This window comes from Morus notabilis, unplaced genomic scaffold, assembly GCF_000414095.1.
Source record: "Morus notabilis unplaced genomic scaffold, ASM41409v2 Scaffold1564, whole genome shotgun sequence".
NCBI lineage: Eukaryota > Viridiplantae > Streptophyta > Magnoliopsida > Rosales > Moraceae > Morus > Morus notabilis.
In genome coordinates, this window is record NW_010362183.1 from 8,866 (window position 1) to 22,524 (window position 13,659).

The 13,659-nt window shown below is 33.0% G+C and overlaps 1 protein-coding gene across 1 annotated transcript; it reads left to right on the forward strand.

Moving 5' to 3' along the window:
- Window positions 1–3,634: 3,634 nt before the first annotated feature.
- On the forward strand, window positions 3,635–10,170 carry LOC21394839 (DNA-binding protein SMUBP-2). Its single transcript, XM_010101216.2, has 7 exons — window positions 3,635–4,423; window positions 5,584–6,298; window positions 6,625–6,908; window positions 7,473–8,504; window positions 8,978–9,146; window positions 9,264–9,421; window positions 9,600–10,170. The coding sequence occupies exons 1-7, from the start codon at window positions 4,088–4,090 to the stop codon at window positions 9,840–9,842; spliced, it is 2,937 nt and encodes a 978-aa protein (XP_010099518.1). The 5' UTR covers window positions 3,635–4,087; the 3' UTR covers window positions 9,843–10,170.
- Window positions 10,171–13,659: the final 3,489 nt, after the last annotated feature.

The window sequence follows — 13,659 nt, forward strand, 5'->3', positions numbered from 1 at the left end:
ATTCTTACATTATCATTCGCATACTCATATTTCATCCTTTTTGAATGAAAAAATTGTTTTTTTTTACTCTAAAGTTGAGGTGTTTAGTATGAAAATTTATGTTATTCGTTACAATATTTTTTCTCATAAAAAATATATTAAAAATAATTTTAAATCATAATTTTAAATTTATAAACTAAACGTCAACTTAAATCTTTAGTTGAAATTATATAAAATACTTTTTGACTGACAATGTCCTTACATGAAGGAGACGTTTAGTTTATAGATTAGAATCATTTTTTATTTACGTGTATTTTTTATGAGAGAAAACTCTAACAAATTATAAAAATTGATTCGAATCAGGGTACGAATTTTCCGACCAAACAATCCCGAAGTATTTCTTCTACTGACAACACCCTGTCCACTCTCCATTTGTCACCACATAAAATGACTTACTCTGACAGCCTTAGCTCCCTATCCTTGCTGATCAACATCTGGCCACCAAAAGTGATCGCTTGCTGTGTATACACGTAGATTATAGGCCTTCTTTTGCTCCGTCAATTAAATTCTAAACGTCCATTTTGATCTAACGATTGCAATTTGCCAGTTTGACTGAAACGGGAAACATTGTCTGTCAGATCAAAAACTATACCTATATATATAGGCGCGCATTTAGAATTAATTTTTTAATTTTTTTTAAAAATATTTTTATATTTTTTTTGAGATACAAAAAATAAAAACGATTTCTAAATTATGTTTGTTTAGTAAATATTTTAAAAATAAAAATAAAAAAATAGTGAGAATGATTTTTGTGAAAAAATTAAAAAATAGTTAAAAATTACTTTTTTTTTCTATTTTTATTTTATAATACTTATTCATGTTATAATATATTAATTAATAATTATAACCAAACATAATTTTACTTTTTTATTATACTCAAAATAAGTTTTTAAAAATCAACTAAACGTAGCATACGTTTGGTTCATGGATTAGAATTATTTTCGATTTACGTGTATTTTTTGTGAGAGAAAACACTATAGCGAACCATGAACCATGATTTAAATCATAGTTTAAATCTTTCAACTAAATATCCCTGTAATTTTAAAATCGATTTCAAAATAATTCTTAAAATAATCTCATTTTTATTTTTGTATTGAAAATAAAATTATTTTAAAACCGTTACCAAACGAGTTATATGCGTTGTGTTTTTTAGTTGGGGAGAATGAGGATGATCAGAGAGTTACAATAGCAGACTGCAGAGTTTTGGCTGCAGAGTTTTCTGTATTTCTTTTATTATCATCTACCAGTGTTTGCCTGTTTGGTTATTACCACTTCAGGAAAAAAATAAAAATTTAGTAATATTTATTTTATTTTTTAAAATAAAAGTAACAAAGAATTATAATTATGTCAAATTTTGTACTATGTAATTATATATTCATTGTTTTAACGTTAAATTTTGTTATTCTTATAATATTTCAAAAATTTCGCTGCATTTCACCTTTACTATTTAAATTTTTCTGTAGCTCATCCTTGAGGTTGGTATGCTGAGATAACCTCTTTATCCCTTTAATAGACAATAATTTTTAGGACAAATTTTATAAATTTTTCTAAACTTTTTCACTTATATTAACAATACTCCTAAACTTTAAAATATACATGTTGTGCCCTTTAAACTATGGCATATCTCTAACTTTTTACTTTCCGTTTGATTGCGTTAAGTTTTTTAATAAAAATATTTATAAACCCCCACTTGAACTTTTCACTTATATCAACATGCTTCTTAAACTTTAAACTGTACCTTTTATGCTTCCTAAACTATGAATTGTTTTCAATTTTTTTCCCTCCATCTTAATTTTATTAATTATGTATGATATTTGAGGTTTATTGAATATCTTTCCCTCCAAAAACATTAGTTGACACTAATTTTTAAACCATTAGTTGGTTACAGGTAGTAGAGAGAGAAAAATAGGAGTAAATCTATATAATGTAATGGGGTTTATTTTTTTATTTTTTGTGTTTTTTTCTTAATTTAATAATATTTAAACTAATCGGAAGTGCTCGATATAAAACCTGTTTATACTTTATATATATATAATTTTTAAATCTAGATACCTTTGTTTTATTTTGTGTGTGTGATTTTTTTTTTAAAGAGAATTCAACATAAATCCATTAATTTAACAAATTTTAAAAGAAAAAATTTGCACCACAAAAAATAAAACAATTTCGTACTACAAAATTCAAGGAAGAATCTATCCTCTGTATTAAGAAATCTATTAATTTAATGAATCCATTCCAACAAAAAAAAAGGAAAAAAAAATAAAAAGAAAAAATAAAAATTAACAAACCCATCACCTTGTACATATGTACTCTTCATTTTTTTCCATCTTTATTGCCTCTAACATTAGTTTTAAGAATTAGTGCATAATTAATATTTTTGTAAGTAAATGCATTCAATAAACCCAAAATATCAATCATACTTAGTAATTTAATCGCTATATCAACATTTCTCTTTAAAAAGTAAAAAAGAATCAAGATGAATGAAGAAAAGTTAGAGATATATCATAATTTGTAAGACACAACTGGTACATTTTAAAATTTAAAGTGTATATTGATACAAGTGATAAAATTTAAGAAAATTCATAAACATTTTCGTTTAAAAACTTAACGGAATCAATGAAGAGTAGAAAGTTGAAGACAAGTCAAAGTTTAGAGGAATTGGTAAAATTTATCTTAATTCTTATCACCGCTGATATTTGGTATTTTCCATAAAATTATTGATACATTTGTTTATTTATAATTTACTCTATTTTTTTGTTTACAGAAATTACTCATGTTTATTTAAGTTTTTTTGCCCAGAATATTTATTTATTTATGTTGTAATAAAAATTGCCCCTCTAGTTTTTCTTTTTTAAAAAAAGATATTGAAACTGCTCAGGTACTTACTGTAACTGTGTACGCAAGTACTAAGTGAGAAATTTAAGAACTTTAATTGTACTAGCCACTCGTATTTTTAATTAAAAAGACTAATGATTAGTTTATTTTTTTTATTAATTTTCTCCACTCCATTTTATTTTTGTATTATTTTTATTCTTTCAATTATAGTAAATATAAAGACTTTTTTATAAATTTAATATAATTATTTATTATTTTAAATTAAATAAATACTAAAATAATTTATATTTCACTAAAATAAAAAAGTGTAGTTGAATGACTCATTAAAAAGTTGTTAGTTAATTTTAATTAGAATTTAATTAAAATTTAGGTATCGTTTATTTTATTGATTTGAGTTTTTAATTTTAAATTTTTATAGTAAAAAAACTCTCAAAAAATGTCACATCTAATATTTTTCTACTACAGTGAAAAGTTCTTAAAAAATATCATATCACAACTTAAATTAAAAATTTGAATCCACGAAGTGAACAAAGCCTTAGAAAATTTATGGGACTGAAGAGTCCTTCATTTTTGTCATTTTTTTATTCTTTATAAATTAGATAATCTATGGCTGAGGAGAAGACGCGACTGAGGGCATTTGGCCAATGGCAACTAAGAACCAGAGCAACCAAAAAAAAAAGGTGAAACTGATAGAACAATAATAAAACACGTTGGGTGAGAGAGAACCAAAAAAATCCCATAAAAAATAGGACCCAATGGAATATCGTGATCAAAATTCATTTTCCACCAATCACGCCACTCCTTGCTGATCTCTTCTCTCTTCTCTCTTCTTCTTCTCTCTCTCTCTATCTCTCTCCTTTCAATCACTCTTTTCTCTGAAACTCTCCAAAGTCCCCTTCTTTTAGTATGTCATTATAACAAGTGGCTCAACTTTTTTCCTCTTATAATTTTTTGTCCCCAGTCAAACGGAAAGAAAACGACATAAAAAGAGTAATGAAAAGAAAAGAATTTCTATTACTCTTCTCTTTTTTGGTTTTTCTGTTCTGTTTTCCCCGCCTCAAATTGGAGTTGGCGGCTGAGATTCGAAAGCCCTTCTTTGTCCAGTGAAGATATTTGGGTACAACCTTTGAGAATCTGAAATGGGTATTTAAAATCAGTATCTGTTTCGTTTTTCATGCATTTTTTTTCCTTACATTGAGAGTTTGTGGTTTGGGGAATGGAAATTGCTGCGGCATCAGCGACGAGTACGGTGTCGTTTTGGGCGTCTTCTTCGTTGGAATCGATTTGTGCTCTGAGGCTGAGCTCCAATGGCGTCTTCATTAGATTTAAAAGACCATCCACGACTTTTGGATTCCAACACCAACACCAACAACGTTTGCTTCTCAGCTGCTCCAACGGCGGCGGTCGTGCTTCTTCGTCTTCTCCTATCAAGAGGACCCAACCCAGAACCAGAACCAGACCGAAGCCCAAACCCAGAAACGACGCCGTCCTGAGTTCCAAAGACGACCGGCCTCGGCCTCAGCCTCAGCCTGACCGGCGTGTGGATTCCCAGGTCGGTACGGGTCTGGTTTACAGGGTTTTATAGCACGTGTTTTATGAGCTTTTTGTGATTTTGCATTTTTGTCCCTCGGAAACTTTTCTTGACAATTTAGTTCTTATTGGACAAACTTTAACGTTACAATAGTAACAACCAAAAACCGTTGAGGGGTGTTAAAGTTTGGAAATAGTAAAAAAAAAAAAAACAATTGTGCTCCTGTCCTACAATACTTTATAGTTGTAGTTTGGATTTTTGTATCTTAGAAATTATTATTATTTTTTATTTATTTTCACAATTAGTTCTTGAATTAGTCTCAAAGTTATTATTATTATTACTACTTAATGCTGCTTGTGTGGAAGTTCAAAGTTTCAATTGCCAAGAAAAAAGAGTTTAAACAAGAAAGTGTCAAATTATGAAAGGTTCAAGGCCTCAAGTGCTAAAAAAAGGAACTGCTACTAGTTGGGACTCCCAATAATTTGTATTTTTTTTCCCACCAATCATGTTTTCATGTTTGGAGAAGGCTAATCCTTGGGTTGATATGGTTGTGAGGAGCTTGTTTGTTCATTGATGTGAGTCTGAATTACCTTCTATAAGGAGTGCACTTCTAGTGTTATTATAAACAAAGGATAGGTCTTTTGTAAGACACTTTTGCTGTATGTCATGTTCTTTTACGTATGACTAATCAATTTTACGGTTAGGAATTTTGACTTGGGGTGAAATCGGTTTGGTTCTGTTCGGTCAATTTATTCTGCATTTTCACCCGCCAAACTGAACATTCGGTTTTCTTGGGTGAGCAAACCCAAACCAATGGTGAGGGGACCAACCGAGAATGTGCTGGTTTTGGTTTGAGTGGGTCGGTCTGTTTTCAGTGGTGGTTTAGTTGGTTTCATTGGGTAATTCGGTTGGTTCGGTTTTTCTGTACACTCCTACCGGGGATATTTCATGGGTTTTTGCCGGTTTTCATGAGATACAAATGTTGTCACACTTGAAGGCAAATTTTTAGATTCCAATGAACAAAACTATGATAATGAGTTAAGTGAGGAAACTATGATAAACAAAAGAAACTAATTTGTAATGTTAGACAGCTTAAAGAGTAGAGAATATCTATCTGTTTCGTGAAGAAAAGAAGAAGACATTTGTTTTCATTTTTATCATCTTCTTGATGGTTTTTACAGGAACAACAATTGTTGAAGAACAAGTTGAATGGGGATCCACTTGGTCGCCGGGACCTTGGGAAGAGCGTGGTGAGGTGGATTTCCCTGGGAATGAGGGCCATGGCTACAGACTTCGCCTCTACCGAGGTTGGTGCTGGTGAAGAAAGCGACTTTTCGGAGCTCCAACAGCAAATGGGGCCAGGCCTCACCTTTGTAATCCAGGCGCAACCTTACCTAAATGCCGTCCCAATGCCTCCTGGTCTAGAGGCTGTCTGCCTCAAGGCCTGCACTCACTACCCGACGCTATTCGACCACTTCCAGAGGGAGCTCCGAGACGTTCTCCAAGACCTCCAACGCCGATCGGTGGTGTCAAATTGGTGCGAAACCTGCTCTTGGAAGCTGCTCAAGGAGCTAGCGGGCTCGGTGCAGCACAGGGCGGTGGCACGCAAGGCTCCAGGGCCGCCCAAGAGTGCGCTGAGCGTGTTGGGGATGGAGATGGAGAAGGCCAAGGCTATTCAGAGCAGGATTGACAAATTCACCAATGGAATGTCCGAACTCCTCCGCATTGAGAGGGATGCTGAATTGGAGTTCACACAAGAGGAGCTTGATGCGGTTCCTATGCCGGATCAATCTTCTGATTCGTCGAAACCTATTGAGTTCTTGGTTAGCCATGGTCAGGCTCAGCAAGAACTTTGTGACACCATATGCAATCTGAATGCAGTCAGCACATCTACAGGTCAGTTTCATTCTTCATGAAAAAGAATTTATAGCACTTCTGAAACTTGGGGAATGAATTACAAAAATAATAACATTTAGGGATAAGAGTGCCAAACCACGGAAAATTCAGGGTGCACAAGTGCTAAATATTTTGTGAAAAATGCTAAACGTCGCCACTAAGAAAAATTACTGATTTTTCAACTGATGAGTCATATGTAGTAAGTTGTGGTTCTCCAAGTCCAAGTTAACATGTTATTTTAGGATTAATTGTGAGTTTCTAGTTTGTGGGATTTTTTCTCTACTGAGGACATGTAAGGATTTGAATTAGGGGCTTCTGTAAAGCAGGTTTAGGTGGGATGCATTTGGTGCAGTTCAAGGTTGAAGGGAATCACAAGTTGCCTCCGACGACCCTGTCTCCGGGAGACATGGTCTGCGTGAGAAGCTGCGACAGCAGGGGTGCAGGTGCAACTTCTTGTATGCAGGGTTTTGTTAACAACTTTGAGGAAGATGGCTGCTCCATTAGTATTGCGCTCGAGTCTCGTCATGGTGATCCTACCTTCTCCAAACTCTTCGGGAAGAATGTGCGCATTGATCGCATTTATGGACTTGCTGATGTGCTCACATATGAGGTATCTTACCATTTAAAAATTCTCTTTTAATGCTGTATTTCTTATATTAGATTCTCGTTTTAGGAGTGATGTCAATAGACAGAATAGTAATTTCAATTTTACAGAATTTACAGAATTTGGACGGAGATGCGTATGTTAAGATAGATGAGTGACCATACGAGGATGGATCACATACAGAATGAAGTTATTCGTAGTAAAGTAGGTGTAACACCAATAAAAGATAAGGTGCGGGAAAACCGTCTGAGGTGGTACGGGCATGTACAACGTAGATCATTAGATGCACCTGTTCGTGCTTGGGAGAACATCCAAATACCTAGTACTAAGAGAGCAAGGGGTAAACCAAGAATTATTTCGGCTGACGTAGTTAGGCATGAATTTCAAGATCTAGGGCTTCAGGAGGGTCTCGTGTTTAATAGAGCAGATTGGAAATGAGAAATACATATAGCCGACCCTAATAATTTGGGATTAAGGCTTGTATTTGTTGTTGTTGTTGTTACAGAATTTTGACACATGTATTCACGATGTTCATGGTAAAATTTTTCATGACGTGTCTTCTTTTTGCAGCGCAATTGCGAAGCCCTTATGCTGCTTCAAAAGAACGGTTTGCAGAAAAAAAATCCTTCCGTTGCTGTTGTAGCTACACTATTTGGGGACAAAGAAGATGTTAAATGGTTAGAGCAAAATAATTTTGTGGATTGGACTGAACAAGAATTGAGTGGACATTTTACAAACGAAAATCTGGATGAGTCTCAAAGAAGAGCCATTGCCTTAGGTTTGAACAAGAAACAGCCGATTTTGGTAATTCAAGGGCCTCCTGGCACTGGAAAGACGGGTTTGCTGAAGGAATTGATTGCCCTAGCAGTTCAACAAGGCGAAAGAGTGCTTGTGACAGCACCTACTAATGCAGCCGTAGATAACATGGTTGATAAACTGTCCGAGATTGGATTAAACATAGTGCGGGTTGGCAATCCAGCACGTATATCTCCAAGCGTAGCGTCAAAGTCTCTGGGGCAGATTGTGAATTCTAAGCTTGCCAACTTTAAAGCTGAGCTGGAAAGAAAAAAGTCGGATTTAAGAAAAGATTTGAGGCATTGTTTAAAGGATGACTCTTTAGCTGCCGGCATACGTCAACTATTGAAGCAGCTCGGAAAGACACTGAAAAAGGAGGAGAAGCAAGCAGTGAGGGAAGTACTATCCAATGCTCGAGTTGTTCTGGCCACCAACACTGGAGCAGCAGACCCTTTGATTCGAAAACTAGACACTTTCGACCTGGTTGTTATAGATGAGGCGGCACAAGCAATTGAGCCTGCTTGTTGGATTCCCATACTACAGGGAAAGCGCTGTATTCTTGCCGGCGACCAGTGCCAGCTCGCTCCGGTGATTCTATCTAGAAAAGCCTTGGAAGGTGGTTTAGGAGTGTCTCTACTCGAGAGAGCTGCTTCTTTACATGGAGGTCTTCTTACCACCAAGTTAACCACACAATACCGCATGAATGATGCGATAGCCAGTTGGGCGTCCAAGGAGATGTATGACGGTTTGCTCAAGTCTTCTCCGACCGTCTCTTCTCATCTTCTGGTGGATTCTCCATTCGTCAAGGTATTAATCCCACTTACGATTTCTTTCTTTGTTGCATTTCACCCAAACAAGTATGGATCTTTACAAAAAGAAAATGCTACTTATCACCATTAGTGACACCATATATATGTCCGTGCATCAAACTTGCCACATAGCTATATGGGACGCAGCAATTTTAGTTTTGTTTTGTTATAGTTTTATTCTCTGGCCACAAGGTATTAATCCCACTTACGATTTCTTTCTTTGTTGCATTTCACCCAAACAAGTATGGATCTTTCCAAAAAGAAAATGCTACTTATCACCATTAGTGACACCATATATATGTCCGTGCATCAAACTTGCCACATAGCTATATGGGACGCAGTAATTTTAGTTTTGTTTTGTTATAGTTTTATTCTCTGGCCACACTTGTGTTGATGCGCAACAACGATTGGTGATGAATAGCAGTGCTCTCACAAAAAATGCTAACTAGTTTTCCGTTGCATATGTTGCAGCCAACATGGATAACTCAATGCCCGCTTCTCTTGCTCGACACGAGAATGCCATATGGAAGTTTGTCGGTCGGCTGCGAGGAGCATTTAGACCCTGCAGGCACGGGTTCATTGTACAACGAAGGAGAAGCGGATATCGTTGTGCAGCATGTCTTTTCTCTGATATATTCTGGTTCGCTGCTAGCCGTTGTCTTTCTGAGTTGGACCTTGATAAATTGTCCTTCTTTGTCAACTTAAAAACTACAAATGGAGCATACTAATTCCATGTATATTTTTGGTATAACTGCAGGTGTTAGCCCAACAGCAATTGCAGTACAATCTCCTTATGTTGCTCAAGTACAACTCTTGAGGGACAGGCTAGAGGAACTTCCTGAGGCTGCAGGAGTTGAGGTTGCCACAATTGATAGCTTCCAAGGCCGCGAAGCCGATGCAGTGATCATATCAATGGTACTACATTCTTAAAATTTTGTTTTTCAATAATAAAAAAAATACTATATATCACTGTCAGTAGTGCAATCACCATATATATGATAGTATCTTAAAACTGCCACGGAGCAGAGTGGGATCCTAATGAAGACATACACATACATGGTTAATTTTTTTTCCCCTCTTTTCTATGATTAAGGTACGGTCAAACACTTTAGGAGCAGTTGGATTCCTAGGAGATAGCAGGCGAATGAACGTCGCCATAACGAGGGCGCGCAAGCATGTAGCCGTCGTCTGTGATAGCTCGACGATATGCCACAACACCTTCCTAGCGAGGCTATTGCGCCATGTTCGCTATGTCGGGAGGGTGAAGCATGCAGAGCCAGGCAGTTTTGGGGGATCAGGACTTGGCATGAACCCAATGTTGCCTTCCATCAATTAAAAAAAAAAAAAATCCAAGTACGTATAGACACGCATGTTTTTCTTTTACCACCATCTTCTTCTTCCCCATTCTCTTCATGTACAGGTATTTCTCTTTTGGCAGAAAAGTAGCCATTTTAGTAGTTATACATTGACCATCAATTATTGGTTTTACTGTATATAAACGGTGTAATTCATCATTCATCCCAATACTTGTATGTAACTTATTTTGATTCGTCTTTACACTAACGAAGAACGAATGCCATTTTTTTAAGGAGCTTTTCGTTTACCCAGAATTGTTGAACTGGGAAATTGCATATCAATTATCAAAAGAAAATTACTGTCCAATAGACAAGAGCATGATAATGCTATATTTAGCATTGCTATATGTAGTGCAGAAATATATATATATATATATATTCAGTAAATTCGTAGTGTGCTCTATGCATTCATGTTAAAATAAAATGCTATACTTTGATTTTGATTTTCACTTCTTAATGTTTCATTATAAAATATTATTGTTTACCCCGTATAAATGGTTTAGTAATATTCTTCATTCCAATATCAAACTACTAATCCCTTTTTAGTTTACCATCAAGGCACTTATAATGAACTTCATGTGCCATCTTTTGAGCAAAGTTGTAAAACTTCGATAACATTTGTTGTACTTTTGATTCAATCTATTGATTTTATTTTATTAAATTACATTTTTTTTTTAAAAAAAAGTGACACTCGTGATTGTTGGTGGATATTATGATTATGTTGTAAAAAATTTACAATGTTGTATTTTTCAACACATGCTAAAAACTATGTTAATTTAATCCTATTATCATAACTTAGTTCAGCTAACTGGCGCTAGCCTAGTGGAGAAGATCCAAGGCTCGCTAAAATTTATCATTACTATGGTTCTCTGGAAATGAGATTTTAGATACACTACTAGAAACAGGACTATTAGCGATGACAAAAAGTCGTTGCAACAAATGTAAAGTCGTCACAAATGAAGGTTTAACGACCACTTGTCGTCGCAAATGTGTCGTCGTAATTGATTCGTCGCAAAAATAATTTTTACGACGACAAGAAGTCGTTGCAATTATATTTGTGACGACAATCGTCGCAAATGAGTCGTTGTAATTATTTTGTCGGTTACATCGTTAAGATGACATGACATTGAGTTTTTACAACGATATTTTTTGAATTAAGTCGTCGCAAAAGATATAGATTTAGTTGACGTGACTTATCTTTTCTACGACCACATTTATTGTCGCAAATAATATTTTAATATATATATATTTTTTATTTTACTAATTAATGTTGTATATTATTATATATTTAAACTCAATATTAAATATAATTCTTGATATTATAATAATAAAAATGAATTAAATAAAAGAAAATAAATAATAAAAAATAAAAATAAAAATTATTATTGTAAACAGTAATTAATAAAATAAAATAAAAATATAATTATAGTAGAAAGGTGCGAAAATACAAAATAAATAGTTACTTTACACAAGCTTGTGTCGTGTTACGTGGAAGGCAGTCAAGATTGTTATATTTTGTGAGTGTTTCGGTTACAAAGAAACCAGAGAATATTTAAGGAGAAAATATTGTCTCAAAAATATCTGTTTAGTAAGCGGATTTCTCATGTCAATCTATAACTTTAATTATGCTGAATTGGGTGGGTGGTGGATACTGAATTGGGTGAATGGTGGATGCTTTGGGGTAGAGCAAGTTTTGTTTCGTCTGTTGTTATTGTTTTTACTTTCTTATTCTCCCTTTGTGTTTAGATTTTGATTTTCCCGGAGAAATAGTAGAAAATATGCCAATATGAAAAGTTTAAGAAAGTATATAAATTAATTTTTAGTTATAAAAATTAATAGGTCATAACTTGTTAAGTTATGGTTCATAATCAGATAAGTTATGGATAAACTTATCAAGTTATGGTTCATAGTCAGATAAATTATGGACAATTATAAACAATAACTTATCAAGTTATGGTTCATAACCAGACAAATTATGAATGAAAACAATAATTTAACCTATTTATTAACTTATTTAAACTATTAATCTATTAATTTTAATTTATCTTAAATCTTAACCTATTTTTCTCTTTCTTCTTTTTCCATCGCCAATGAACAATCAAAACAGAATTAAGCCCATTTTATAATACCCACTAAAAAATAGTTCAGTCTGAGACGTAAGCAAGTCTTAAAATAGAATGAGCATTCAAAAGTATTTATACAGAGGGAATGAGGAAGTACTTCGTACTTTCTTTTTCGAAGTGGGGCTTTTGTACTATTATTATTATTATTTTTTTGAAGCTTTAAAACATGTTTAGTTAGAGTACCGTTTAGTTCGTTGATCTGAGTTTAGATGTGATTTTATATGAGAATTTTTTACTGTAATAAAAAAATTAAATATGATTATTTTTAAAAATTTTTTACTGTAACAAAATTCAAATCGGTGAAATGAATATGATATAAATAGTCTTGGCACACAACACAAAGTAAAAGCATTAATGCCAATGTGGCAAGACATTCTCACATATATCCTCAAGTTGAGGGATCAAGACAGTTTCAAATGAAATTTTTAGCACCCAAAAAAAAAAAAGGTCAATAAATTGAATTTCAATTTGGTTTCGATCGATTTTCTCAATCGGCGCTATTTTGTATACATTCATGTTAAAATAAAATGCTATATTTTGACTTTGAATTTCACCCCTTAAAGTGTCATTAGAAAATATTTAAATAATTTTTTATTATCTTCTATTCTAATATCGAACTACTGATCCCTGTAGTTTACCATCAAAGCACTTATACATGAACTTCATGCCGTCTTTTGAGCAAGATTTTTCAACTATGATAACATAAATTGCACTTATAAAGTTTTCGACTCTTTGATCAATATATATAATATATGCTTTTTTCTACACTTCTTTTAACGTAACATGCTAAGACAATTATTGAACATAATATTGATATTAGAGATGTGTAATATAGTCTTTAGATGTCTAAATTTTTTAATATTAAACCTCTCCAACGTGAATAGTATGTTCAATGATTATTATATTACGTTTTTTTATATCCGCACGTTATGTCTGATGGACCTCCCATTAGAGAGATCGTAGAAAAGCCATCCATATATATATATATATATTAATAAGAAAATGTTTTATATCCGAAAAATGTAACTTTCTTCGTATTATTGTGTAACATCGTTTTTTGTGTGTGTAACATTCAGTTGCTTAAGTTAGCATTTAAAAAGTATTATTTAATACATGTAACATTGGGTATTACACTTAAAACAAACTGAATATTACACACATATATAAACGATGTGCATAAAAACTAAAAATATAAAGTGATATTTGTCGGACTGTACATGTGTTGAACTTGAGACTTTGCCTATATTTATATAGTACATAGTTGAAACTGTATATTATTTAAATTAATATATAATACAAAGAGAAATACTTTAAAGATAAAATATTTATCTTTTTATATTTTATATTTTATATTTATTCAAAAAGTATCTCGTCAGTTTTTAATCTTATTAAAAATATATCTTCTAATTATATTTAATACATAAATCTATATTTTTTCGGACAAAAATTAATTTAACTTGCGAAATAATTGTGTGGAAATATGGATATGTGCCATATACAAACTCCTTATGTAAATAATTTGATCATTTTAAAAGTCAAAATACTAAAAAAAAAAAAGTATAGCTTTATATATTAACCATAATTTGAGGATAAATTTGGACGAAATTAAAAACTGAAAATATAATTTCCGAATAAACATAAAACATAAGATATAAAAAGGTAAATAATCCAAAGA

Excerpts from the sequence above, each read along its gene's own strand:
- LOC21394839 (XM_010101216.2), top strand. The coding sequence starts at position 4,088 with ATGGAAATTGCTGCGGCATCAGCGACGAGTACGGTGTCGTTTTGGGCG. Across the intron at positions 6,299-6,624 it reads TGCAGTCAGCACATCTACAG|GTTTAGGTGGGATGCATTTG; the intron begins GTCAGTTTCATT and ends TCTGTAAAGCAG. Across the intron at positions 6,909-7,472 it reads CTGATGTGCTCACATATGAG|CGCAATTGCGAAGCCCTTAT; the intron begins GTATCTTACCAT and ends TTCTTTTTGCAG.